The sequence below is a fragment of the Rousettus aegyptiacus genome, unplaced genomic scaffold (assembly GCF_014176215.1).
Source record: "Rousettus aegyptiacus isolate mRouAeg1 unplaced genomic scaffold, mRouAeg1.p scaffold_m13_p_3, whole genome shotgun sequence".
In the NCBI taxonomy this organism is placed as follows: Eukaryota; Metazoa; Chordata; class Mammalia; order Chiroptera; family Pteropodidae; genus Rousettus; species Rousettus aegyptiacus.
In genome coordinates, this window is record NW_023416306.1 from 107391728 (window position 1) to 107417762 (window position 26035).

General features: G+C 49.3%; 4 protein-coding genes across 13 annotated transcripts in view; 2 read left to right on the top strand and 2 right to left on the bottom strand.

Moving 5' to 3' along the window:
• Window positions 1–10222, top strand: part of RNASE13 (ribonuclease A family member 13 (inactive)) — a 31644-nt gene extending 21422 nt beyond the window's left edge. For both annotated transcript variants that reach the window (XM_016165601.2, XM_016165602.2), the window contains exons 2-3: window positions 8083–8523; window positions 8813–10222. In XM_016165601.2, coding sequence (XP_016021087.1) covers window positions 8818–9279 — 462 coding nt within the window. In that variant the 5' untranslated portion in view covers window positions 8083–8523; window positions 8813–8817 and the 3' untranslated portion in view covers window positions 9280–10222. The remainder of the gene's footprint in view (window positions 1–8082; window positions 8524–8812) is intronic.
• LOC107521153 (ribonuclease 7-like) lies at window positions 69–1551 on the bottom strand. Its single transcript, XM_016165600.2, has one exon. It carries the CDS (start codon window positions 1256–1258, stop codon window positions 788–790), a length of 471 nt encoding a protein of 156 aa, XP_016021086.2. The 5' UTR covers window positions 1259–1551; the 3' UTR covers window positions 69–787.
• A 719-nt stretch (window positions 10223–10941) lies between the features above and the next one.
• Window positions 10942–12664, bottom strand: TPPP2 (tubulin polymerization promoting protein family member 2). Its single transcript, XM_016165533.2, has 3 exons — window positions 12376–12664; window positions 11988–12141; window positions 10942–11214 (listed from the first exon to the last, which is right to left on the bottom strand). Exons 1-3 carry the CDS (start codon window positions 12546–12548, stop codon window positions 11029–11031), a joined length of 513 nt encoding a protein of 170 aa, XP_016021019.1. The 5' UTR covers window positions 12549–12664; the 3' UTR covers window positions 10942–11028.
• Window positions 12665–16302: 3638 nt separating this feature from the next.
• Window positions 16303–25053, top strand: NDRG2 (NDRG family member 2). 9 transcript variants are annotated; one of them, XM_016165617.2, is made up of 17 exons: window positions 16303–16375; window positions 17961–18027; window positions 18728–18808; window positions 19147–19188; window positions 19580–19685; window positions 19917–20037; window positions 20222–20284; window positions 21215–21275; window positions 21489–21575; window positions 21759–21815; window positions 21986–22089; window positions 22575–22619; window positions 22920–22971; window positions 23229–23276; window positions 23585–23620; window positions 23769–23820; window positions 24054–25048. In XM_016165617.2, the coding sequence occupies exons 3-17, from the start codon at window positions 18734–18736 to the stop codon at window positions 24218–24220; spliced, it is 1116 nt and encodes a 371-aa protein (XP_016021103.1). In that variant the 5' UTR covers window positions 16303–16375; window positions 17961–18027; window positions 18728–18733; the 3' UTR covers window positions 24221–25048. The 9 variants fall into 9 exon arrangements, with proteins under 9 accessions (XP_016021103.1, XP_016021105.1, XP_016021104.1 ...); XM_016165619.2 differs by lacking the exon at window positions 16303–16375 and adding an exon at window positions 16600–16657; XM_016165618.2 differs by lacking the exon at window positions 16303–16375 and adding an exon at window positions 16704–16862.
• Window positions 25054–26035: the final 982 nt, after the last annotated feature.

Consider the following 26035-nt stretch of genomic DNA (forward strand, 5'->3'; position numbering starts at 1 on the left):
TTATGTAGTCAACAGGGTTACTGGCTCTTCAGGGCTCACAGGGTACATTTCTTCATGGGTGAACTCATACCTAGTTCTCCTCTTGTCCCTGCAGAGGTCTCTCCTTCTTTTGCCCAGTGGTAAAGTAGAAAGTGCACCATATGTAGAATGAGGAGACATAGGTTCAAGTCCAGGTGCTGCCACTAACCAACTTCACAAACTCTTTAATTGATTAAGCTTTATGAAATCTCAATTTCCTCATCCTTAAAGAAAGTGTCTTTAAATCTATTTCACAAGGGACTCGTGGCCACACCATATAAAGCGTGAAATGCCATATAAATACGAAATGGTACTTTGTCTTCTTTCATTCCAGCGCCTCTCTGCACAGAGACCACCTCACTAACACGTCAGAGTTGGGGAAGATTTCTAGTTTAGGAAAAGGAACAGCTCTGTTCATAAACCCCATAAAACTCTCTTACATTTATTTTCTCCTTTCGTCATGCTGCCATGATAAGATGGGGCAGCGGAAAGATGTACAAAGCTGCCCCCACCCCATACAGGCCCCTTTCTTGGTGGGGATAAGTTTCTGGGAAAAGAGCAACAAAAAAGTGAAAGACCATCTCTTCTGAGCTTAGCCCACCGAGGTATCGACCTCAGCTTCCCCTCAGCCATTCAGAAAAGCCTGAGCTAGGAAGGCCCCCAAGAGATGAAGGGAAGAGAACCTTCTGGGCATACGAGGAGGGAGGAGCGGTGGAGAGGCCTGGAGGAGAAATTAAAGCACAGCTCCAGAGTAAGGCAGGCTGGAAACCTAAAGGACTGTGTCCAAGTGCACAGGAACCAGGTGGAATTCTTCAGAGTCCCCTTTCTGGGGAGAGTCACAGGCCACGATGTAGGAAGCGTTCATTTTCTTCTCTTTGTACCTGCAGTTTGGGTGCTTCCCTGAAGTGAGCTCACATATGGTCAGGGACACAGGACCTTTGCTCCGGTGGCAGTTTTTATGGCCATTCTTGCAGGTTATGGTGGAGGCCTGACAGGTGGCAGCCACACCGGAGAAAGATTCATGCAGGAAAGTGTTGAGTTTTTTGCAGTGTGCTGTGTGCTTGTTGATGTTGCCCATCGCTGCGTTGCAGCCCTTGGGGCTGAGTTGCACGTGCTGAGTTTCAAACCATTGAGCTGAGGTCATGTGTTTGGGCTTAGCACTGACTGGGACCTTGGCCATCCACAGCCCCAGCAGCAGGAGCAGCAGCAGAGGGTAGCATCCTGCTCTGGCTGGTGCCATCTCTCTTAGGGGGAACAGTCAGAATGAAGAGCTGGGGTCACTGGGGACAGAGAGCAGGTGGTGTTTGGTTGAGAAATGAGCCTTCCTATCCCTGCTCCTTCTAGCTAACCACCACCTCCCTCCCCTCTTTCACCCTGGGTCCCATTCCTTCCTCCCCATCTTGTGCCTTACCCACTGTGATCCCAGCACCAAGCCGTAGGCCCCATCTCTTTTACCTTGTATGCCTATCTCCTTTCATTCTGTCCCTCTTGCTTTCCACCCTCTTCTATCTCCTCTTCTCAAGTCCCGTGTTTGTGTCCCTATGTTCCTATCCATTTCTCTGTGTCTCATCCCCTCCATGACCCCATAACCGTCTCCTCCATATCGCCATTCCATGCCTCCACGCCCTCAGCATCACTCTCCTCTCTCCCCTATGTTTGTCCTCATCCCCTCTCCACTGAGTCCCTTCCTTTGTCCATCGTATCACTCACCTGGGTGTACTCTTAACTGGTCAGAACCCATCTCTTCTCTGTCTTATCTCATCGTCCATGTCCTGCCACCCACCTCACCTCCTCACTGGGTCCTTACGATGCCCACTCTTGCTCAGCAGGCTGAGGGTGCACCTTCCACCGCTGGGTCTCAGCTTTCTGAGGGCCTCTTCTGTCTGTCTGACTTCTTAAGAGCTGGTCTGCACTGTGTTGCTTCTGTATGGGGGCGGGCTGGGGAGCAGTCCTGGGACAGGAAGTGAATCAGGTGCATGCCTCTCCACTCATATGTCCCAAATAGCCAATACCTACAGAGCTAGTGTACCTGCCTAAACATGTTTGGCAATGAGGAAGCTTGAATCCTCACACTCAAAGACTAGATTTGGTCCCTGGCCACATGATCTTAATGACTCTAATAAAGCACCTGACCTAGGTGTCAACCCAAAATAAATTTTAGAGAGAGTTGTCATTTATCTCCTTCTACATACGTCTCTGGTTCATGATTCTGGGAAGAGTCAGTCACTGTGGTGATAAGGATTGCTTTTTCTCTGGCCTGAGATTCAGGTAGAATAGCCTGGAAATTTTCTTTGTATGGTTTCTTGTCACCAGGATTTACTGCTTACCTTATAGAGGAGATAGAGAAGACAGTAACAGTAGAGAGGCCACGTAAACCATCTTGATGATGAAGTTTGTGTTTTTGCTCAGAAGTTAGGGTTTCCAGTCAGGAAGATTTGGGTGTTTATTTTCAGGCCAAGGGGACATCCGTTTAGTAAATAGCACAGCTGTGGGTCAGGATGAAGGATCTTTGGGGAAAAAGTGGTGTTAGAGATGGGGAAGCACCACTAGATGGCAACAGAGAGCCAAGAGCAAGTTTATACAGGCTTCCAGCTCAGTGAGGCCTTCCTTGGCTGTGGGAACAGCATTCACTGCTTTGTTAAGGTGCCTGAATCTCTGCAGTTTGAACTTCTGGATGGAGAATTATGCCTCCCATGCTGTAGGAATGCAAATGTGTGGAGATAAAATCCATGGTTTAAAGCAGATTGTGGAGAGAATGCAGATCAGCACAGGCCAGTCCAGCCCTGGACTGGAGGTGGGGTTAGATGAGGGGGTGGGAGGCCAAGAGCTCATTTGAATTCCTAGCCCAGACTCCTTCTCACTTCTCATTATTCTAGAGTGAGATGTTTCCAAACCACGACTTGCACTGACTCTTGTGTTTTCCTGTCATTTTAATTCTTCTAGTTTGCTCTTCAACTCCATTAGGCCGGGTTCTCCAGAAGGCTGCCTCAGTGCTATGTGAAAGTAAAATACCCACAGCTCTATTGTCTCAGGTCAAAGGAAAGGGAGAGTAAAGGTTTAGGTTTTCACGCGAAATTTGAGGTGTTGAACTTACCATTTGCACAATTCAAGCTAAAACTTTTATTTTGCCTCAATTTGAATAAGGCGGGTGATTTTATTTATTTGCTTAAACTATCCAACTCCCAAGATCTGCTTCACTTTGCACTTGGTAAGTTTTTTTTTTTTTTTTTTTTTACATGTTTGGGGGAATAGGAAAAGGTAATGAGATGGGGAGACAAGGTTAGGGAAAACAAAAGGAGTCAGACGGAAGGCCAAAGACTGGTGCGGGACTCTGGCAGAAGAGAGAAGAGAAACTTGAGAGAAAGGAGAGCAGAAGACAAAATGGTAGGAGAGAAGATGGGAGGGAAGAAAACCTCTCACACAAGCAGCCTCTATCCAGGGATATGAAGTCGTTACCCTAACCTCATTATTAGATTGTCACAGTCATTGCTCTTGGCCCAACTTCTTCCCAGGCTGCTAGTGTGTGTGTGTGTGTGTGTGTGTGTGTGTGTGTGTGTGTGTGTGTGTATTTGTGTGTGTGCGTGTTTAAATTCATTGGGGCGGGTGTTGTGAAAATCCTAGCAGTGCCAGGTGGACCTCTGCCTGTCTTCTCCACAAGACAACAGCTGCTGCTTCCTCTAGCCTGCGCTGAGTGGGGATGAGGGGGGCTGGGAGAGAGGAGAGCTGGGCCTGGATTGGTGCCCACCCTTCAGAGCCCAGCCTGTCTCTTTTCCGGAGTTCCACACAGCCTCTGGATACCAATGGAAAGCCCATGAGAGTTTCCCTCCAAGCAGGAGCAGATATGAGCTCTGTTATCCTAATTTTGTTGCTCTTAGGATAAATAAAGGTAATGGGCTCATTTTTGTAGAATGGGGAAAGTGAAACAAACAGCAAGTTGGGGTCAGATGTGGAACTTGCTTTGGGTCTTTGAATTCTCATGACCTTTTCTGGAACAGCTGTGGGTCTGGAGGCAGCACTGACAGAAGGTTGAAATCCTTGGCTCTGAGACCGATGTCTATAGGCAAGCTAGGATGTAGGAGAGGGGAACTTGCTTTGGGTCTGAGACCTCCCTTATGAGAGGTCTCATAAGCTATGTCAGCTCCCCAGTTATCAACAGAATAAAATATAAATTCCTTAGCCTGATGTTCAAGGTCTGCCACAATTTGACTAACACGTCTTTCCAACTTTATCTCTGACTCTTCTCCCACTGAGTGCCTCAACCTTAGCCAGGCTGGTTGTCTCTCAAACATACCTTTCATAATTCTTTTTATCTCCACTTGGCCCCCAAGGTCCCAGGATGGCTCCAACCCTCAAAACTTGCTCTGGTCCTCTCAATTCATAGGGATCTTTCTCACCTCTAAATTCCTACATTTGCTGTCTTCAAGACATATGATTTTCTGCCTTAAACCATTGGTTATTTATTCATATGTACTTATGATTTTCCTTCAATTTAGACTGTCAGTTCTCAGAGGACAAGGACTATCCATTACACTTTTTTTGTACCTCCCACAGGACACAGTATAGTGTCTTGCAGATAAGTGACCTTAACTGATTCAGCTTCTGGTTTAGAGGCATTCACTCTGCCTCTGAATGTCTCCAGCCCCAAGTGGGACCATGACTAACCCATGGTGTTGGTTAGCAGATCGCGGAACTGACAATACAGCTCCTAACTTCAACCCTGGGCTTGAGGTGAAGCTCTGAGAAGTTAAGATGTCTGAAGCAATCCTTTGGGTTCAAGGACAATCCAGGAACTATCCATGACACAATATGCTATTTGAGTAATTTGATTTGGGTGGGGCAAAAAATGATGCCACTAAGACTGAGGTGAGCTCACTTGGGGAAAAATCTCAGGGTTCCCCTCAATCATAGAAAATCACCCATGAACCTGATACTTTAGCCAGCTGTTCTAGAAAAACCAGAACTTGGGGAGGAGAGGAGAGAGACTGTATAGGTAACTACCTGCAGAGGATCACATTTATGGAAAAAAATAACTCAAAATTGTTTCAGTGGTGAACTATCAGTACTCCTTTTGTTGATAGAAAAACCAGTACCATTATAAGCAAAATCTACCAAACATGTTTCTAAGTCCTGAATATTTACCAATCTTTTCTAATATATAAGGTATAAGTAAGTCTACACTTGTTTGGAAATCTGATTCATTGAACCAGTGTTTCTCAGTCTCAGCACTATTTACATTTTAGTGTGGATGATGCCCTATTGTGGGAGCCATCTTGTGCAATGTTGGATGTTTAGCAGTATCTCTGGCCTCTACCCACTAGATGCCAGTAGCACCTCCTAGTTGTGACAACCAAAAAATGCCTCCCGATATGACCAAATTGTCACCCCTCCACCCCCTTGAGAACCACTGAGTTAGACTTATGACCTTTAGCAAGCTGCTGTCCTTCTCTAAAACTTAGTTTCTTCATCTCTAGGGTAATTTTTGTGTGTGTGTTAAGTCCATTGTAATGGGGTAACAATTCCACAAATCTCAGGCTTAGGGAGCAGATGAAACCATGGCAAGGATATCAGAATGGAAGAAGCAATCCTGTGGATCAACACCTCTAGGACAGAATTTAAAGACCAGACCACCAGGATGGCAGTTTGAAAACCAAAGGCCCATAGCACGGTCAGCCCTTGTCCTGGCCCTGTGTTCATGCCTTTGTAACATATGTTCATACGGTGTGTCATCCTACTGAATTGTAAATTGAATCTGGACTGGAACTGTCTTATTTACTTTTGTATTTCCCCCTAAATTCGTCATAGTGCTTTTCAATGACATTTTAAAAATTAATTTTTATAATATATTTTAGAGTAATCAAAATGAGGTATGGCTAATAACAGAAAGCTTTGCAAAGATGAATTTTAAGTCAGGTATTAGAGGGGGCTCTAATTGGCAGAGTGGGGATGAAAAAGGTCCCTTGGCTCATTGGGGGAATGAAAGAGGCTTTGCAGTGAATTGGGGGAATAAAGTGAGTTGGTATAGAACCTGGAAGACCATCCCCAGTTATCCATTTATATATTATTTAATGGTTAAAAGGCACTTTCATGCTGACCATCTCATTTTATTTTTATAACCTCATGAGGTAAGGAAGGTTTTAATCCCATTTTGTAGAAGAAACAGAAACTCAGTAGGTTATCCGATATCAAGTCCTGAACTCTTTACAATGTGCTCTTCCATTTCTGTAATTGTGTGTGCAGAGGTGAGTGGTGGTGGGTGGATAGCGAATGAAGGAAGAGGAAGACCAAGAGGCGTGAAGGGCCCCCCTTCTTCTTTTCAGGGAAGCTGCTGCCTTGAGCATATAGGGAAGAGGTGGCATATGCTTTGAGGTGGAGACCACACAGTAGTAAACTTCCTTTAAACAAAGGCTTGAGTCAGCTAGGCTCAGGCACAACCCTGCACAGGCTCCCACTCGGATTTGGCTTGTAGACTAGCCTGAAGAACACAGATGAGCCACCTGCCTGTGCAGGCTTTACTTTCACTTGCTTGGCTGTGCATACTTCTCTGGGGAGGGCTTCCATCCAAGTGGAGGCTTCTTATACAAGATCTCTGGGCTCGGTCTCCACTGAGCTAGCTCAGTGGACTTGATGGGGGCGAGAGCAGAAGAGAAGGGCAGATTCAGGGTAGAGGTGATGACATGAGCAAGAACAGGGGCGTGGAGTTGGCGCCCAACGGGGGAAGCAGGCAGGCGTGGAGTTGCAGTTGGAGATGTGGTGGGGGCAGGTCATGGAAGGTCTTATATTCTCTGAGGCACAGAGTCTTAACCAGAGTTGGAATGTGTGTGTTGTCCAGGAAGGGAAGAGCTTAAGCAGGGAAAGAACAAGAAATGGAAGGAATGGGTTTAGGAGAAGCTTAGATAAGATTGCCAGGGCTGAATAACTGATGGACTCATGCTCATATTGAGTCTCATCATGTACCAAGTACTGGGCTAAAGGCGCTTGACATACACCTTAATGAATTCTAATACTGCCACAAGGTATATAATATTACTCTCATTGGCAGCTGAAGAAATTAAAGTTTATTGTATTTTAGTAAACTTAGATTGATGGTGTACAGCCTATAAACAGCAGAGCCAGGGTTCAATTTCTGGTTTGTTTTACTCAAAAGCCTTGCTCTTATCCACCATGTACATGCTGCCTCCCCACAGACAGGATTAGGGAGAGGACAGGCTCTGGGATCACTCTCAGATTTCTTGTGTAGGTAACTGAGGGAGGTGAGATAGACAACATGAGAGGAGAAGCAAGTTGTGGGAAAGACAGGTTCAGCATTGGACTTATTTGTACTGTCAGAAAGCAAGTTACGGGGGCTGTGAATGAGGAACACCAGTACACCAGTCTCTCCATACCCCGTCCTGATTTACACATTGGTCTTGGAGTACTCAGCATTCTGCAGTCTGACTCCCCACTCCAGCTCTCCAGGGAGACTGTGGTAGGCTCTCCTGAGAGGAAGCCCACAACCCGCATTGCACTCGGCAGGGAGACCAGGCTGAGAAGCCTGTGGAAGTCAAGGACTGTGGCTGACAGGCTCAGTCCTAGGGAGCTGGCTCTTTGCTTGTGATGAAGGGGCAGGTGTTTACAAAAAAGAAATTTGGGAGCCCAGCCCTTTCCCAACATGACCAACAGCAGCAAAAGTCTGATTCATTGAGCTCAGATGGCCCACACCCCACTCAATGTCAAGGCTATGCTGTCTAATGACCTGACAAGTTTGAGGCTTCAGGGTCAGCATGCAAAAATTTCCAGGTGTGTTCTGACTCCAAAAGGGCCTGAGGACAATTACAGGTGAGGGAGTTGTGTGACCGTGTCATTGTGATTGTTGTGAAGGAGATGATAGGGACTGTGGGGGTCCGCAAACCACATCTTAGATTCTCAGTGCAGCACTCTGGTGGGAGGTCCTTGCATGTGCTTGGCCTCTGGGCTCCTGTGAGTGGGACAAGAGTGTGGCAGATGCTCTGCTCTCTAAGGGTCAGGAACAAGCAGCACTTTGTTCCTCCGAAATATGACAGTGCTTTTCTTCTTACCTCTTTGTAGGAGAAGGCCCATGGACCAGAGAAAACATTAAAGCCCAAGAATTAAGGGACTTCTGGCAAGGAGATTGGAACTAAGTGTTCTTAATGACACCAGAAAGGAGGAGACCAGATAGCAATGTCTCTTTCCTCCCTCCTATTCAACCCCCTCAGCACAGAAGCTTCTCAAATTCAGGGGACATTCCCTCCTCCCAGACTGGTCTTTAACCAGAAACCTATCCAGCCTCTTCTCACCTCTGGGCAGTCTTTGGCTTCAGGCAAAAAGAATCCCTGCCTCCTGATGTGTTCATCTTCCAGCTCCTGTCCTTCCTCCAGAGCAATCAGAGAATCATAGCTCAGCCTGTTCCTTCTATTGCCTCTGCATTTTTTTATCAGAAGGGTTGACTGGGGCCAGAGATAATTGAGAAGAGTTGCTCACCCCAGCGCCATTTGGACCTCTTATTCTGTAAGTATTACAACTGATGGACTGGGTGAGGCTAAGACCATAGGTAGACTAAGGGAGGGCTGGGGTGGGGGGAAATGGCTGAAGGTGGCTGACCGGCTGGGTGACCTTAGGCAAGTGTCTCTCTCTCTGGGGCATAAGATCTAGGGCTGGATGATCTGTGAGATACAGTCCAGCTCTTATGGTGTAGAAGGCACACAGGGAAGTCTGGGGGAATGCTGGAGGCTCCGGGAAGGGGCAGACAGCCTCTGTGGGCCCACCTCTGCCTACAACACTGTAACTCTACCTGCAGGAAGAATGGCACCAGCTGCGGCCTGGCTCCTGTTACTCCAGCTTATTCTAGAGCCAGCTCTGGTTATGAACATCGGGGTACAGATGGCCATGAGAAACTTCCGTGACTTAAACATTGACTATCCCAAGGTTTCCTACCCAGACGATTTCCAAGGCTACTGTAATGGTTTGATGGCCTATGTGCGGGGCAAGAAGAAAAATTGGTATTGCCCAGAGATCCATTATGTGATACATGCCTCCTGGGGAGCCATTCGGAAGTTCTGCAAGCACTGTGAGAACTTCTGTGATAATTACGATCAATATTGTACAGTCACACGGGACGCCTTACCCCTCACAATCTGCTCTCGGGCTACCAAACAGCCACCTCCCGGGTGCCACTACAATGACACTGTAACCAACCAAAGGCTCTATCTGCTCTGTTCCCAAAAGGATGAGGGTGAACCCATAGATATCATTGGCACCTACTAGGAAAAGGAGGGTTTGATTCTGAACCACCCCTCATTGCCACCACAGACCAGCCTGTCCCCTTTGCCAAAACCCTGATTCCTGGTACAAGGCTTTCTCCCTGACTTTGAAGGCAGGCAGGGTCCCCTCCCAAGAGACCAGGGAGGTGAGAAAAATGTCCAGAGCTTTGGTCACCATGTAAAGTTATACTGTCTTCTGGCTCTTTCCAACTTATTTACCCCTGCCCACCTCCCACCCCACCCCCTCCGCCCCACCATTCTCCTTTTCCCACAGACAGTTTTACCCACCCAAGAAGCTGTGTTCATTTGGCAGTGACTGTCCATCTGCTAGGCCAGATCTTGATTTCTAGATGGAGGCCCTGAGCCTCAGCTCATACCATGGCAACAGGCACTCAGCTCTATATCTCAACTCCCCACTCCTACCACCCTTCCCTTCTCAGTCTTCCTCATTTCCTTATGATTCCCTCCATTCACTCACCCATATGATGGGTGTCTTTCTCTATAGCAATATCCCTGAAACCCTTAGGTTCATTTTAGACTCAGTTCCTCAGAACCCCGCTCAGTTCCCAGTCCGCTTCTCACTATGAAATCATTGATCTTTTCTTCATGTTTTTTCCTCCCTCCTTCTACTACGGAGCCCAGTGCAGTCTCTCCTCAACATTCCCAGCCTCCTTTAGTCACCTACCTTCTCCAATCTCTTTCCTTTTTACCATTCTCGCCTGACTCACTAGAGTTTCAAGTTAACCTATCCCCCGAAAGATTCCTGCATCCTATTTCTTCCCTAAATTCTCAATGCCTCCCAAACTCTAGAATCTTCCACCAAAAAGTTGGGTGAGATGGCCTAGCTGTAGTCACAGAAGGTTCTAAAACCACATCTGAGTTATGTATCGCCATTGGATGAACCTGGGTGAAGGGTACATGGAACCCCTCTGTACTATTTTTGCATCTTCCTGTGAATCTATAATCATTAAAAATGAAAAAGATAAAAAAAAAAAACACATCTGACTCAGTTCTGATTTCATTTTTTCCCCCTCAGTGCACTAGAACTCCTACTCTCAGAGTCCCGGAGTCCACCCACCTCTGGCCATCTTCCTGGTCTACTTTTAGCAGTCAGTAGGACTTTCTGTTCCATGTGAACCATGATGGAGTTGTGGTGGGGTGAAACTCACTTCCAGCTGGGTGTTAAAAATGGATTCTCCCTTCCCCCAGCTTTAGAACAAACTTATAATCGGGTTCAGGCTAAGTAGATCCTTGGACCACCCTACCTGACTTCTATTTTACCCCCAATAAAACCTAGACTGCAACAGATGTGGAAAGTGGACAGACAGCGGTCTGGTTGGTGGCATCTGGGTCATCCTATGTCAAATCAGGAGTTGCTACTTCCCTTTGGCAGGTAGAGACGGGTGGATAACAGTAATGTGAATTCAAGTGGCAAGTACTTTTGCCTCCACATCTAGTTCACCTCTTATCTTCAAATATATTCCTCAGCCCTGATCTTAGAAGCAGTTTTTGAAGGGAATGCTAACTTATGGCTTGGGGGCATCAGGCTAAGTAAGGCAAAAGATGGCGAGCTAGAAACCCTGACTCCTTGGGCTTTCTCTTCTCTCCTCTCTACAGCAATGGGTCCATTCACTCACCCTGGTGGAAGACAGAGCTCATTAGCTGATGCACACACAGATGTTTATTGTTCCCCAAGCTCCCTGGTGTTAAAGATGCAGGGTCAAGGGCTCGCAGGTTAAGATGAGGCTACTCCCTAGTGGCCCTTCTTATCATAGGTGCCAGCACCCTTGTAGCCACTCACATAACCTGAGTTGTCGGTCTTCTCTTCCCGTCCTGCGATGCCTTTGCCCTTGCCACTCTCATCAAAGCGCTCCTTGTGGGTGCCGGTGTACTTGCTGGTATCCGTCAGCCGGCTCACCCCGCCAACGGTTGTTGCTTTCTGTAAGCCAGAGGATTGTGAGTCTGATTCCTCTCCTTTCTCTCCTCTGCTATCACACCCCTTCTCTAAAGACGGCCTTTGATTCTGCTGGTGCTCAAAGCCTTTGTTCTACCCATGGCGTGGTGCTGCTTTCTCAGGGCCCAGATGTGGCTATGGGCAGGAACTGTGGCAAGAGCCACCCACTTGTGAGGGAGGAAAAGTCTGGTGTGTGGGAGTGAGTGGAACGTGTGTAGATTTTCCTGCTTCCAGAGGAGTTATTTTGACCAGGTTTCAGCCAGAAGACTTCAACCCCAGACCCAATATGCAATGTCCCTCCCACTGGGTAGGTCCTATTTGAAACCTAGAGTAGAAAGAGCTTTTAGTAGAGAGGGAACAAATAGAGAACAGAGAGTAAGTGAGAGGCAAGCAGTCAGAAATTAGACCTTCCACAAGAGCAGGAAGAAGAGTGTGGATCAGGTACCAAGTCCTCTGCACTCTGTGTCCACCAGGCCCTAGTTGCTTGGCTCAGATATTGGACTCTTGGGAATAAGTCTAAATTTTAGGATTAAGATAGCTGTGGGCCTTGGGCAAGTCACTTCTCCTCTCTGGGCCACAGTTTCCTCATCTCTGAAATGACTAGATAATCTCTAAAGTCTGTGCCAGAGGCTTTTTGCCCTGCCTCCCTACGTATCACTAGGCAGGTGTCAGGGTCATCAGAGGGTGGGAGAGGAGGTGGGAGCAGCAGGGATTTAAGGAAGCAGGGTTAAGTATTAGGGATGAAGAATGTCACTCACAGTTACACCAGTGGTAGCTGGATCCTTGCCCTCCATGAGTTTAAAAATGTTCCCCAGGGCTTCATCTGGGTTCTTCTCTTTGAACCGCTTCTGGCCCAGTTCCTTCATTGCCTCCTGGAACTGTTGAAATGTGATGGTTCGGGCATTCTTGGCCCTGGTCAGACAAATCCAGGGACTCTGGAATATGAACTCATTAACTTCTAAGGTCCAAACCTCTCTTTACTCAGACTTGGCCACCTAATGTCTTGAGGACAGGGAATAGACAGTGCTAGGTACCTGGTAGGTGCTCAGTAGACCCCTTACAAATGTTCCATCACATGAACCCGTCCATGTCCCACTAGTTCGCTTGTTCTACTCACCACCCCCACTCCCATCTTTGGTCCCTTACTTGACTTTGCTGAATACGATGTCCACATCAGTGGAGGTGACCAGTTTGCCATCCATGATGCCACAGTCTTTACACAGCTTGGAGAAGTTTTTGTTGTTCATTTCAGTGCCACTGCTTGATGATTCTCCAAAGACGGCAAACCGCTGGAATGTTTTTTCTGCTTCTGATGCCATGGTCAACTGGAGGCGAGGGGAGACTTGGGGGTGAGGGAGGGGAAGGTAGGACTGAAGGGAGGGGAATAAGGACTGGGGTTAAGATAAAATTTGAATCGGCAACAGGAACAAATCCCTACTCCCTGTTCCTCTCTGCCCCCTTCCCTCTCACTCCCATTCCACCCACTGTTCTCAGCGCTAGGGGTATTAGTGTGAATCTTGCATTCTGAGTAATCACCACCACCGCCCATGTCCCCACCACTTTTGGTACCTAGGAGTGCCCAGATGGTGTCTGACCCTTCCTTTGTGTGCAAGTGTGTGCAGATATGTGGGAGACTGCTGGCTGAGGAGACTGTGATAATGGGGAGACAGACAGGGGAGGAGATGGAAAGTTCTATGACCTCAGTAGTGTTTATGTGACATCATCTCAGCTATAGCCCTGGTTTTGGGAGGAGGGGTGTTTTAGTTTCCCTACCAAATGTGCAAGTTGCCAACCTTCTGATCTCTCCAGATGATCCGATTTCCCTCATCATCCTAGCCCAGCTTGATCAAGTCTGCTGGGTCCCTTATGCTCTGCCCCTCAACAAAAGTCGAAGAGAGCCCAGGGAAGGGGTTAATAAAAACAGTTGGCATCGGTTCAACATTGCTTTCCTTTCTAGTCTCCAGGCCCAGGCCAACATGGAGAATTCCACTGGCTTTGGCAGATCAACCTCAATGGGAACTTTAAATGGCGTCCAATATTGGGCCCAAAGTGGAAAGGGCATGGGTCTTGGAGTATAACAGATCTGTGTGAGTCAGGGTGAAATAGACCAGGGTGAGCCTGAGTCTCAGACTCTGAAAGTCTTCCAGATAAGTTTCTGTGCAGGTCAAGAATGCTTCTCAGGGGTTCCTCTTTGACTTTTTCTCTAGCCAGAAACTGTATAGATGGATAAACTTCAGGGACCTTAAAGTAGAGCAACTAGGTTGGTGACTTCCTCTCCTTTCTGTCTAAGCAGTCACTAGTTCCTATAAATGTTTTTTCCTTGTCTTATGCATCCATTCTTTTTTTTTTCATTGCTATTACTCTCACACTTTTTGAAGTCCTTGTCACATCTAGGTGATTACGCTGACTTCTAAATGATCTCTTTCCTAAGTTGAATACTGTATCCCCACTTACCCCATGATTCATCTCTATTAACCCCTCCAACAGATTACTTTTCACAAAACTATTTTTTATTCACTATTGCTCAAGAACACTCCATGGATCTTTGGTGCCAAACCTTTTTTACTGTCATTCAAGTACCTTCATACGTGGCCCCAATCTATCTTACTAAACAACATCCACCTCTCATCAATATTATTCTTCATCTGGGACCATAATGGCCTAATCGCTACATACTTGTGAGGCTACCTCATATTGGAAAGAACATACCCTTGGAGTGGAATGAATCTGGGTGAGGGTTTTAGTCTTGGGTATGTCATTTATTAGTTGGTTGGCCTTGGGTAAGTCACTAAACATCTCTGAGCTTTAGTTTTCTCATCTGTACAGGAAGGACAATAATACTTAAACTGGGGTATTGGGGAATAATACATGTGAAGTACTTTGCACAAAGCAACTACTATTCCATTCTTCAAAATAACTTGTGTATTTCTGTCCCCCCAACTTTCCCTCATGTTCTCTCTTCCTGGACAGAATACCCCTCTCTCCTATTTAAATACTCCATGGCTGCGCTTGTCATAGGGTGGTTCGCCCTAGGCACAAACCCCTTTTCTTCCTCTGATTTATGTTAAGACAAGTTCTGAGTCTGTGGGCCATGGCTTCTTGGGGTGAGGATTTCTGGATTATTGCAAGGGCCCTTGGAATCGGTATGTATATATATTGATTGTCGACTGAATAAACAATATGCGTTGTGGATATAATTTTACTATATACAAAGATACTGTGATTATCAGAACACTATACAAACTTACTTGAAATTATTGCTGAATTCATGGTTTGTCTTTATCAGAATATTAAAACCATCATGTGGGAATGGAAATCTCTGATCTCCCACTTGAGAAGCTTGGGAAACTACTGTCATAGGACTTATTGTTTAAACAATTCATCTTATATATAGGCCATTTTTCTTAACTTTTTCTCTCTTTATACCTTCTCTCAACTATTTCATCATAAGCTTCTAGAGAGAGTATGACTAGATTTCACACTTCTTTGAATTCTATCTATACAGTGGCTTCTCATAGCAGATACTTAAAACTGTTGCTTAGTTGAAGGTAAAGTTTGAAGCCACTTCTGGCCCAAGAGAAGGAAGTTAGCTTGAGAGGTTATCTTTATTGGGCCATTTATACAGGGCTTGGCTGGGACCTGCCCTGACAAAGAGTAACCCTATCTTAGAGCAGAAGCAGCCTCACTTCTGCCTGCAGCAGGCTGAGACCCCTGCAGCTAGGAAGCAAACAGATCTCAGTGGAAATTTCCCATCTCCTGCCCGCCCCACGCCCCTGCCTAGGCCCCTTATCAGGTTCCCCCTGAGTCATCCTGACCCAGAGACGAATTTAGATGCTGGAACCTCCAGGTCTTTCCCTCCCCCACTCCAAGTAGTCTACTTTAGACACATCAGAAAAGGCAACAAACAAAAAATTCTCCCTCTAGACATTCTTTCTCTTCCAGTTCCAGGAGGGCTGGTGCGATTTTTCTCCTGTCCTGGGCATCTTTATGTACGATCTAATTCCAGCAGCTTTTTCTTGTCCGTGAGTGTTAAACTGGCATCCAGAGGGGAAAGGAGGCTAGGTGAGGAGCTAGGGTGCCCAACTTCCATGCCAGTTTCTGGGGAAATAAAGGGAGCAGGGGAAAGGAATATAGGAAAACTTGGGTGCTCCAATTTAGGAAATTGAAGGGAGCCCTTTAGATTTGGGGTTGTTGAAAGCTGAGTTTTATCCTGACTGGTTCTCTTACTCTGGGTCACCTCCTCCCTATCCACCCCTCCTTCTTTCCAATAAACCCTGCCAAGTGGGGATGAAAGGGGCATTGATGTTCCTTGGATGGGAGGGGACTTGTGGGTGGTGAGGGGGGTTATGGGGGGTGGTGGTTCCCAGGCAGGAGTTGGGAGGGCAATTTGGGGGTCTTGGGAGGGCAGTATGTGCTGGTGTTGCAGTTGGCAGCTTCAGTTCCATTGGCCATTGTTCCCAACTGGCCTGGTGCCCAGCCCCCTAAATGGCAACTCAGGAACCAGGCTGAAAGAGGATGGGGTGGGGACCCTGGGGGGAGGGGAGCTAGAAGGGGTGCAGGTGGGAAGAAATTCAATCTGGTTTCCTTTTGCCTTAGCCACATAACTATTCCATTCCAGGTGGCTTTCCTCTTAGCGGCACAGGGAGGGTGCATCTAGGTGTGGGAAGGGCAGGGTCAGTGGGGAGTCTAGGACAGCAAACCCACGCAGGCCCTGAGGGAGACGCAGCAGTCAGTCCCTGAGAAACCGTCGCCTGGGCATTGCGAGTCAGTCGGGCAGAGCTGGTTTCACCCTCCTTCTCTGGACCGGACTAGGAGGGGCTAGCGCCGATGCCACAGGGTCTCTTGGGTCCCGGCCCGGGACACTGCGTCCCCCTCAAGCCCCTTCTCCACCCCCGCAGAATTAACTCCGCCTTCGCGCCTGTTTATCCAAAAGTCAGAGCCCCTGGGGGTCTCTGGCCCCTCCTCCCCCCGCCTTTGGGGCCTTGACCCTGGAGTCCCAGTTGGCCATCCTCTTCCCCCTCTTGCGAGCTCCCTCTATTTATAGCGCCCCCCCCCCGCATTCCCCGCCCCCTCCCCGCCTTGTTTTCCAACTTCACTAGGAGCAGCCAGCCGGACAGCGGGCATCGGGACGCAGTAAAGAGAGGAGGTACCAGGACCCTGGGCTTCCCGGAGTTGGAACTCCTGCGCCCTCGATGATCCCCCGCCCCAAGTTGGTGCTGGCACACCTGCCCCTCCCGGCCGGCGAGACCCCCGCCTGCTCAGCGGCGATCCCCGCCCACTTTCTCCTTCCTGAACCAAGCTCTCTGTTTCCGGGCGGGCGGTGTCGAAATCATAGGGTGTCAGCGCCCTGGCTTCGTCTCGCCTTACCCGTCCCTACCATTGAGTCTGGGGGCTAAGGAGGGAGCCACAGTGTGATTGGCAGATCCAGGTCACGGGTGGGGCCGGTGTTGAGGGCGGTGGTGGGGATTCCCTGCAGGGCTAAAGGATCCCCGCACACCCACAACCGCCCGGTTGCCGGGGGATGTTGTGGGGAGCTCCAGAGGAGCCCGCAAGCACCCACAGTTTGCTTTTCTTAGAGCTCCCCTCCAGACCCCCCGCACAGGCCCTCCGGAGCGGCAGGCAGCCTGGGCAGGGTAAAGGGGGGGCGTGTTTACTGGGGGTCTGGGGCGGATCCGCGGGGAGCTGTCGGCCCATGGGCGGGCGGGGGCGGGTCGGAGGCGGGTCCGTGGGGAGCCTTAGCTGGGGCTGGCCGAGGAGTCAAAGGCAAGTGAAGGTGGAAGCAGCCGCGGCGGCAGCAGGTAGGGGGAGGGGCAGGCGAGGGGCCGCGGGGCCCGGCTGGCGCCAGCTCCGCCGGTGGGCGGTTTGATCCCAATCTCTGGTAGCCGACCGCTCGCGGGAAGGGGCCGGCCAGGAGCGGGTGCTGGGCTGCTTCGCACAAAGGCTGAGGCTCAGCGAGCTGCAGGGCGTGTTTAGCGTGTGTGCGAGGCTGTGTCCAGGGTCCAGGGCGCTTCGCACCCGCAGCGCGAGGGAGTCGGTCCCCACGCGGAGAGGCAGCGTATGGACTCGTTGGGACCGGTCCCGCGTGCTGGGCCCGGCCAGGCTCATCTCTACTCTCCATCCTTCCCAGCTGGCGCTCGGCCCTTGCGGGTCGTCTGTCGGGGGAGGCTGGGAGGAGATTGTGGGACCGCCTTCCTCGCTTTTCTCCACTCGCGGGACCCACCCAAGACTGGGTGGAGGAGAGAAGCGAAGGCATGAGGCTTTTTAAATTCTTCTTTTTTTTTAATGGCGGAGAGAAACAGCCATGCTCTGCTACCCTGGTCTCGCTCGAGAGCTGTAAAAAATTTTGGGGGTCGCCTAGTCCCCACATCTAGTTTGAGAATAGGAAATTGAGGCCCAGAGTAGGACTGACTGTACCAAGGTCACGCCAGTAGCAGCAGAGCCGGGGACTAGAATCCAGAGGTTCTGACATAAGCCACACTCCTTCCTCCACATCAGCTCTCCCTCCTCTCCTCCCCACAGCCTGGACTGATAACTAACTGCTCACTGTGTTGATTCTAGCTGAAGCCTAGAGAAGGTGTGTTCACTGGACTCAGCGTTACAGATTGGGGAGGGTTAGTGACCTGAGGAGCGATGGTGATTTCGGTAGTCCAGGTCTCTACTGAGGCTTTCTGTCCCTAAAAGACCCAGGGACTGTCTCCCATGTCATTCACCTCATTGCCTTGTTTTCTCAGACCCCAGGGCCAGGAGCAGTGAGAACCCTGAACCCTAACCCCACTGCATCCAGCCAATAGGAGCCCAGTAAGTGACCCCACCCCCAGGCTGCAGGCTCTTTACTGTGCTGGTCTACAAGCCTGCTCTGCTTCTCAGAGGCCCCACTAATGTTGGATGGACGCTGATTTATTCACAATGGGGAAGGAAAGTCTTGGAAGGAAGGGAGACTTTGGGTCAGTTGGACACAGATGTCCCTTGTCGCTCTCTTGGTCATATTACTCAGGTCATTTTTAGCCCCTTTCTTTTTGAGCTGCTGACCTTGGGGCTTTAGTTGAAGGTTACAGCCAGTTGTGAGGTCTCACTACCAGTCCCGTAGTATCTTTGGAGTACCCAGTCACTGAGCCACGAGTTTCACCCCCTACCTAACTGGGAGTATGGGGTGGCCCCTAAATATAGCCTGGGAAACCTGAGCTGCCCTGCTGCCCCACCCTGGCATTTCCATCCAGGATAGGGGAGGAGGGTCCAGAGGTGTGGGTGTTGAGGGGAGCAGCGGGGATGGCCAATCTGAAGAGAAGTGCTGTCCTGGATCCTCTTCCACAGCCCCTCCCCCCAGTGGCTTGGACATGGAGCTGGGCAGGAAAGGCTCTCTGTGTCCTGGAGTCATCTTCAGCTCCTGGGGCCCCGTGCACTCTGTACTATCCTGCCCTGAGAGAGGAAGCAGGTATTCAAGGAGATGTGGGGGTGTAGGGGCAACCTTTCCAGTCTCGATGTTTCTTTACCCTGCCAGGCCACCATGGCGGAGCTGCAGGAGGTGCAGATCACGGAGGAGAAGCCACTGTTGCCAGGGCAGACACCCGAGGTGGCCAAGGTTATTAGAGACCCTCTGACTCCCAGGCCCGAATTCCAGACCTCCAAGCCTCCCCATTTCCTACCTTTCCAAATCCAGAATCTCATTTTAACCCACACCCCTACTTTCTCCACCTCTATCGATGTTTCTGTCCCCATATACCACAATTCGGAGTCCAGGCCTTTCGTCATGTCACTATACTAATCTTCATCCTCTCCATGTCTCTTTTTGTCACCTCTTTCTGTTTTTGGTCTCTGTAATCTCTTTATCTATATCTCTTTATCTATGTCTGTCTCTCCATCTGTGACTCTTCATGGCTGTGTTTTTCTGTGTGGATATGTCTGTGTGTGTCTCTCCAGGAGGCTGAGATAGCTGCCCGAATCCTCCTGGACCGGGGACAGGTAACAGCGCGGGGCGGTCCCAGGGTGGGAGGAGGGGCTTTCCTCTCCCCTAGGAGAGAGAGGCACCCCTACCTGGCTCTCCTCTTTGCTTCCTTTCCTTCTATTTCTTTCCTTCCCCATCCCCATCTCTCCCCTTTCCTTCTCTTCCACCTTCTTAAAGTTCCTCAGTGCTCTTCAGTCTTTCATTATTCTTCTCTACTCTCAAATATCATCTTCCACTGTCATATTTACCTAAACTAAATTCTTGTTGACCTTATATCTAGTACTTTGTTCCCGTCTCCTCTCTTTGCTCCTCTCCCTGCATCAACTCCTCAACTTTTATAGAGGTCCTTCTCCTGCCTCTTTTCTTCTCAGCCTAACTCCTACCTGATGGTCACCTATTTTCCTGCAGACTCACTCTGTGGAGACACCTTATGGCTCTGTCACTTTTACTGTCTATGGCACCCCCAAACCCAAACGCCCAGCGATCCTCACCTACCATGACGTGGGACTCAACTGTAAGGACTTTCGCTTCCCCTCCCATTCCTTTCTGGGAAGAGGCTGCGGGGAGGGGTAAAACCCCAGTGTAAGGGGAAGGATCCGCATGGGCAGGAAGGGAGCCATGTGGCATGTCAAGGAGACATTCTCTCCTAGTCTGACTGTAGCATGAAAGAAAGAGAGTGGGTTCTGACTTGGGGACACTTTTCTCTGTCTAATTCTATTGTTTGGGTGGTGGGGATTCTCTTTAGATAAATCTTGCTTCCAGTCGCTGTTTCAATTTGGGGATATGCAAGAAATCATTCAGAACTTCGTGCGGGTTCATGTGGATGCCCCTGGGATGGAAGAGGGGGCTCCTGTGTTCCCTGTGGGGTGAGAATTAGCTTCCTCCCTCCTCATCAGACTGTGAGGCACAGGGCAAGTGTGGGGAAGATTGGACCAGGGGAGGAGGAAAGGGAGAGCATTGGTGATTTTTTTGACAGGATGAGTAGGACACCCTGAGGTGGGAGCAATGGGGGCAGGTTGGCATTTTCCTTAACATTCCTCTCTTCCCCAGATATCAGTACCCGTCTCTGGACCAGCTTGCAGACATGATTCCTTGCATCCTGCAGTACTTAAAGTGAGAAGCCTGGGGATCCCTCTAAACCAGAGTTCTCTTTCCAGCACAAGGTGGCCCTTAAAGCTGTTATGCCCACCATGGTTCCTGGGCAAGTTTTGGTCTCTGGCCTAGATATATCCTTCCTCCTCCATGCCCTCAATCGATTTTTGAGAGTGGGCAGGGGGGTTGGTGAGTTTGGAAAACTGACTTAAGTCATCAGAGTAGCCCTAATGGATGGAGGAAAGAAAAAAGGAGGGACTATGCTCAGCCCTACATCAGGCTGAAGAGGGATCAGGAAGCTAGAGTGGAAAAGGAGGGGGTGACAATCCCTGAGGAACCAGATAGACCTGCCTCTGTTCCTCTGTTCCTCCTACTCCCCCTCCTCCATAAACACACCTGGAAACAGGGAGTCCTGTGTGTAAGGGAGAGGGGGGAAAGGAGGAGGAAGACAGGCAAGGCCTCGTCCATTTGCACTTGGGGCACTTCTGTCCTTGGCTTGGCTTTTCCTGGACACCAGGGCTCCAGGCAGCTCTGGTTCGCCCCTTTGGCTCTTTAACCCCCTTCTTCCTGTTTTTTTTTTTTTTTTTTAATTTTTTTTATTTTTTATCTTTACATCCTGCCTCAAATTTCCTTCCTCTAAGTTCCTCTAGAGGAACTGAGCTAAAATGGAACAAGTTTAACTTACTCTTCAAAGCTGAGAATGGACGCAGTGCTACCTAGGAAAACAGTTGGTTGGTGGATGGCTGTTTCTTTTCAGGACACTAGTTCTCCAAGAGGGAGCTGGGGAAACATTTCAGGGTCCTATGGTGATTATCAGTGTTAGCTTTCAGCTCCTTGGCAGGTTCCTTTCTTTCCTTCTGTGTGCCTGTGGCCTTAGGAAGGAGGGTGAAGAATTTGGAAAGCCAAACTTTTGGACATCAGGGTCCATTAGACATAAATTTTTCTTCACAGTTTCTCCACAATAATTGGAATTGGTGTTGGAGCTGGAGCCTACATCCTATCACGATATGCTGTAAGAAGTGAAAATCCCCAGTGAGGGAAAGGCAGGTCCAGGGCCTAGGCAGATTGATTAAGAGTCTCGTTTGCTAGTGTGGGTTTGATGGGAGGACATGGGTCTGAGGGTGGGAAGGGAGGCCCCGTGGGAGCCTAAGATGGGTGAAACTCAGTGGGGAAGGGATAAGGCCATGCCTTTCCTCTGATTGCTCTTCCTTCTTCTGCCTTTTAGCTTAACCACCAGGATACAGTTGAGGGTCTTGTCCTCATCAACATTGATCCCAATGCCAAGGGTTGGATGGACTGGGCAGCCCATAAGGTTGGCATGGGCCTGTGTGCTGAGATCTAGGGTGGGGGTTCCCTTGTATGGGCCCAGTTAAACTCTACCAGTATAAACGATTGGTCTGTGAACTTCATAGACCAAGAAAGAAGCTGTGTCACTTTGCCTGGGTCTCTTCTCCCCATAATGTCCTGAGCTTTCTCACCTTCCCTTTCCCCATAGCTAACGGGCCTCACCTCTTCCATTTCGGAGATGATCCTTGGACATCTTTTCAGCCAAGTAAGTGGTTGTGGAAAATGGGGGAAGAAGGGGGACCAACAGGGACTTGAATGCTTGGGGTGACTTCCTTAGCTGAGACAGAATATGGGGAGGAAAAAAGGCTTGCCTCTTTGCATCCAGCAATGTTGGCTTCTCTTCCCAACACTAATTTTTCTCCTTCTTTCCTTCAGGAAGAGCTGTCTGGAAATTCTGAGTTGATACAAAAGTATAGAAATATCATTACACATGCGCCCAACCTGGACAACATTGAACTATACTGGAATAGCTACAATAAGTGAGTGGGCAGTGCCTGTGCGTGTGCGTGTGCGTGTGCATATGAAAGCAAGGTAGAAGCAGTGACTGGGGGAGATGGGGAGGCAAAGAGGAGGAGAGGGGACTCCAGAAAGTAGTACAACGTGTGCAAGAAGGGAGGGATTTGATGTGTAACTGGGGCAGCTGCAGAACAGACCCAGTGGGAAGAATTGTGAGATGTCCCTCTTTCTCTTGTTTACTTCCTTTGGAGTTTTGGATTCCCAGGTGATGGTCTGTCCTTGTGCCTTTCCTCCCCGTTCGCTGCCCTCTGACCAGGGACCTAGGGCTAGTGGCTGTAGGGATTGTGCTTGAGGCCTGCCTAGCACCTTCCCCTACGATACCCACTTTTAATCACCAATATTTGACTGTAGTTTTTAAGAGGAAGATGCTTCCTAAGGGGGAAGTTTCTATCTGTATGGATAGCATTGCCTGCCTAAAATTTCAACTCCTTTTTTAACTTTTCTCTAGCCGCCGAGACCTGAACTTTGAGCGTGGAGGTGATATTACCCTCAAGTAAGACTCTAAGAGAGATAGCTTTGCTTCTCTCCCTGGATCTTCCCTTGGTGCTTATATCCTTTAGAAGGAGAATCTTTTGCCAGGGAATTTTCTTGTCACCTCCCACCCCATCCCATTTAGCAAATCGCCACCCTCTAGCTCTAGGTCTTCTGCCTTTGAATCCTCTGGGCGGGATCGGTGGGGCTTAGAAGGCTGTTTCCTCTTTGGAGCCAGACATTTTCCAGCTGCTCTTCTGGGAAGGGGTGAGTCAGGGAGTGTCAGGTGCTCACTGCCTTCTCCCTGACACTGTGCCTCTAGGTGCCCTGTGATGTTGGTGGTAGGAGACCAAGCACCCCATGAAGATGCAGTGGTCAGTAGGGAATTTGGAGTGGGCATGGGAGGGTTGGAGTCCTAGGCTGGTGGTCAGAGGGGTATCTGGCCAAGAGGGAAGCTCGGTTAGGAACAGGAAGAGAGACTATGGTGCATAAGAGGTTGATTCCTGGTAGGAAGGAAGTGGGTAGGGGGCTGATAGGAGAGGAACTGGGGTCTGGATCCCTGGGTGCCTTGGATGGGAGGGGTCATAGGGAGAGAGTGACCTCCTTCATTCAGCCTCCTCCTTTACTCCAGGTGGAGTGTAACTCAAAACTGGACCCCACGCAGACCTCTTTTCTCAAGGTCAGTAACCCTACTTCATGTCCAGCCTGGTCCCCTGTCCAGAGCCCTACATCCTGAATCTTAGATTCAACTTCTAGGCCTCCAGGGTCCTGCCTGGGAGCAAGCGGAGTGGATGAAATAAAAATTAAAACAAAACAAAACACACATACACACAGAAACAAAACAAAACAAAACAACAACAACAACAACAAAACCCTAAGGGCCTGGAGTGGGGAAACAGGGAAGGGGGAGACCCTTTTCTGACTCTTGGCCTGGCTCACTTTATTAATGTGTATGTCACTTTTTCTGGGTGGCTCTCTTCTGAGCAGATGGCCGACTCCGGAGGTCAGCCCCAGCTGACGCAGGTGAGTACCTCTGCCATCCCCGGGATGGCGTATTAATGGCACTGAACTATACCCTTTGCCATACAGCCCATCCCCAACCTGCCACAGCCTTGGGCTCCTGCTCAGCTTCTAACCTCACCTGTCTTCTTGCCTCGTCTTACTTCCACAGCCAGGCAAGCTGACCGAGGCCATCAAGTACTTTCTACAAGGCATGGGCTACAGTGAGTATGGAATCACGCGGATGAGGGATTGCTGCACAGGAGGAGGGATGGCCACTGAAGGGAGAAAGCATTTTAGGCTAATTCCTGGACTTACCATCATCTGCCGAATCAAGCTCATTGAGCCCCTGGCCCCATTCATAACTCTCATCTCCACCCAAGCACCTGACTCTGAGTTGCCAGCATCTCTTTTCACACCTCCTCTCTGACTGCCTGCTTATCCTCTGTCTCCACAGTGGCCTCCTCCTGCATGACTCGCCTGTCCCGTTCTCGCACAGCTTCTCTGACCAGTGCAGCATCCATTGATGGCAGCCGGTCCCGCTCTCGCACCATGTCCCAGAGCAGCGAGTCTGGGACTCTCTCTTCAGGGGCCCCAGGGCACACCATGGAGGTCTCCTGTTGAATGGCCCTTTTGGCCTGGTGTGGGACCCAGCCCTCACCTCCCCCAGCACTAACCTGGGAGGTGCAGAGGGCACTGGGCCAGAGTGAGCAAGGGAAGCTGGGCAGATCACGTGTGAAGATGACATTGATCTTTGATTGCTACCCTAACCTTGACCTCTAACCTGTGATTCCCCTGAGCTCCTGGGAGAGATGTCCTAATATCTCTTAGGGCACCCAGTCCCCTAAATGATCCCTCTCCCTCATTCTGGTGTTAGCGGGGAGAGGGGATGTGTCCACTTTTCGTTATCTAGGTGTCTGTAGATGGGGGAAAAGAGGTCGTTGCAGTTGTCCATGGTGCCTCCCCCAGACTCTCCCTATTCATCCCATTTGCAAGGGTAGGGACTTGGGGCTGGGGCTCCACTCACCAAAGCTGATATGACGTCTCATTAACTCTCTTCAGCTTTCTGAAGGGTTTGGGCCTAAATGAATGTGTGAGGGGAGGCTTGCTGGTGGGTTAGTGGTCTCAGGATGTGATAGAAACATCCAATGTGTGAATGAAAGTTTGAATGGGAGATGGTGGGCAATGAACAAGTTTGAGGGAAGGATTGGAGCTGGGGCAATAGGAAGGGGCCTGGGGCCATTGGCTGCACTAACTTTGGTAGCTGTCTAGACAGTGTGTGTCTAGAGTGGGAGGGGGTGGGAGCCAGGCTGGGGCAGGGTTGCTTGGGGCTTGGCATAGAGGTGGGAAGGGCTACCTTGGGTCTCTGACCACAGTGTGTTATGTGTGGAAGGTGCTCTCCTGTCTCCCACAACTCCTGCTGTAACAATAAACTGTAGAGGAATCTGAGCACCATTTTTCTTTGTCTGAGTATGCCTGCGTCATGCCCCTTTCCTACCCTCTCCTTGCCCAACTCTCATATTCTCTTCTCGAAGTGACAAACCATGGAAAGGGGTTTGTATAGCATAGGCACTTCACAAAGTGTGACTATATAGTCACTGGCCCCTGTTCAATAGATCGGTATTGTCCTAGGTATTGGTAATATCTTCACGTTTGGGGAGAGGAGGTACTTAGCTCTTAGAAGACTTCCTTATCAGTTATTGAGAAATGCGGTAGGATTTCAGAGATGTCACCAACGTGATCTTAAAGAAGGAAGTACAGGAAGTTGACCGAAGTGTCCAAGGACATCTTGTGACCCATCTTCCTGCAGGATCCTCCCTGGGGTCACCTAGATTTCACTTTAGGTGGTTCAGCACAGTTAGCATGTAGTTACTAGCGGGGTCATTGGGTCGTTCATAGTAGGTCCCAATCTGAAGACTCCTCCGGGTGAGTCACAGCAGCAAGGAAGAGTTCCTCCTAGGAATTCCTCGTCCACATGAACCCAGGAACTCAGGGAGTTAGTTAGACTATGGTTGTGGCTCTCTTGAGAAGGCTTTCAACAAGTACAAACAACAATCATCAAGAAGGCTTCAGATATTCTGTGGCTGTCACAAGCTGATTCATGAGCTCTTGAGGCACAAGAAGTAAAAATGAGAAGGCACTCCACAGCATTATCGACCGGAGCACTGTGGTCGAAATATTACCAGATCACTTGCCAGATGACTGTATAGAACTCCTCAGGTAATTATACACTTTCCTCAGTGAAGACAAATGCAGCTCAATATCTAGTGCTGACAAACCGATGTGGAAATGGGGCATGGGGCATGTTTGGGATTCTTGAGCATTTCATCACTGTCTCATAGGACTGAGTCTATTTTAAATGCAGTAGCCAGGATCAGAAGGGAACAGGGTGTTGAGTGACCACATGCAGGGCAAGCAGTAGGTGCTTGAATGCCACAC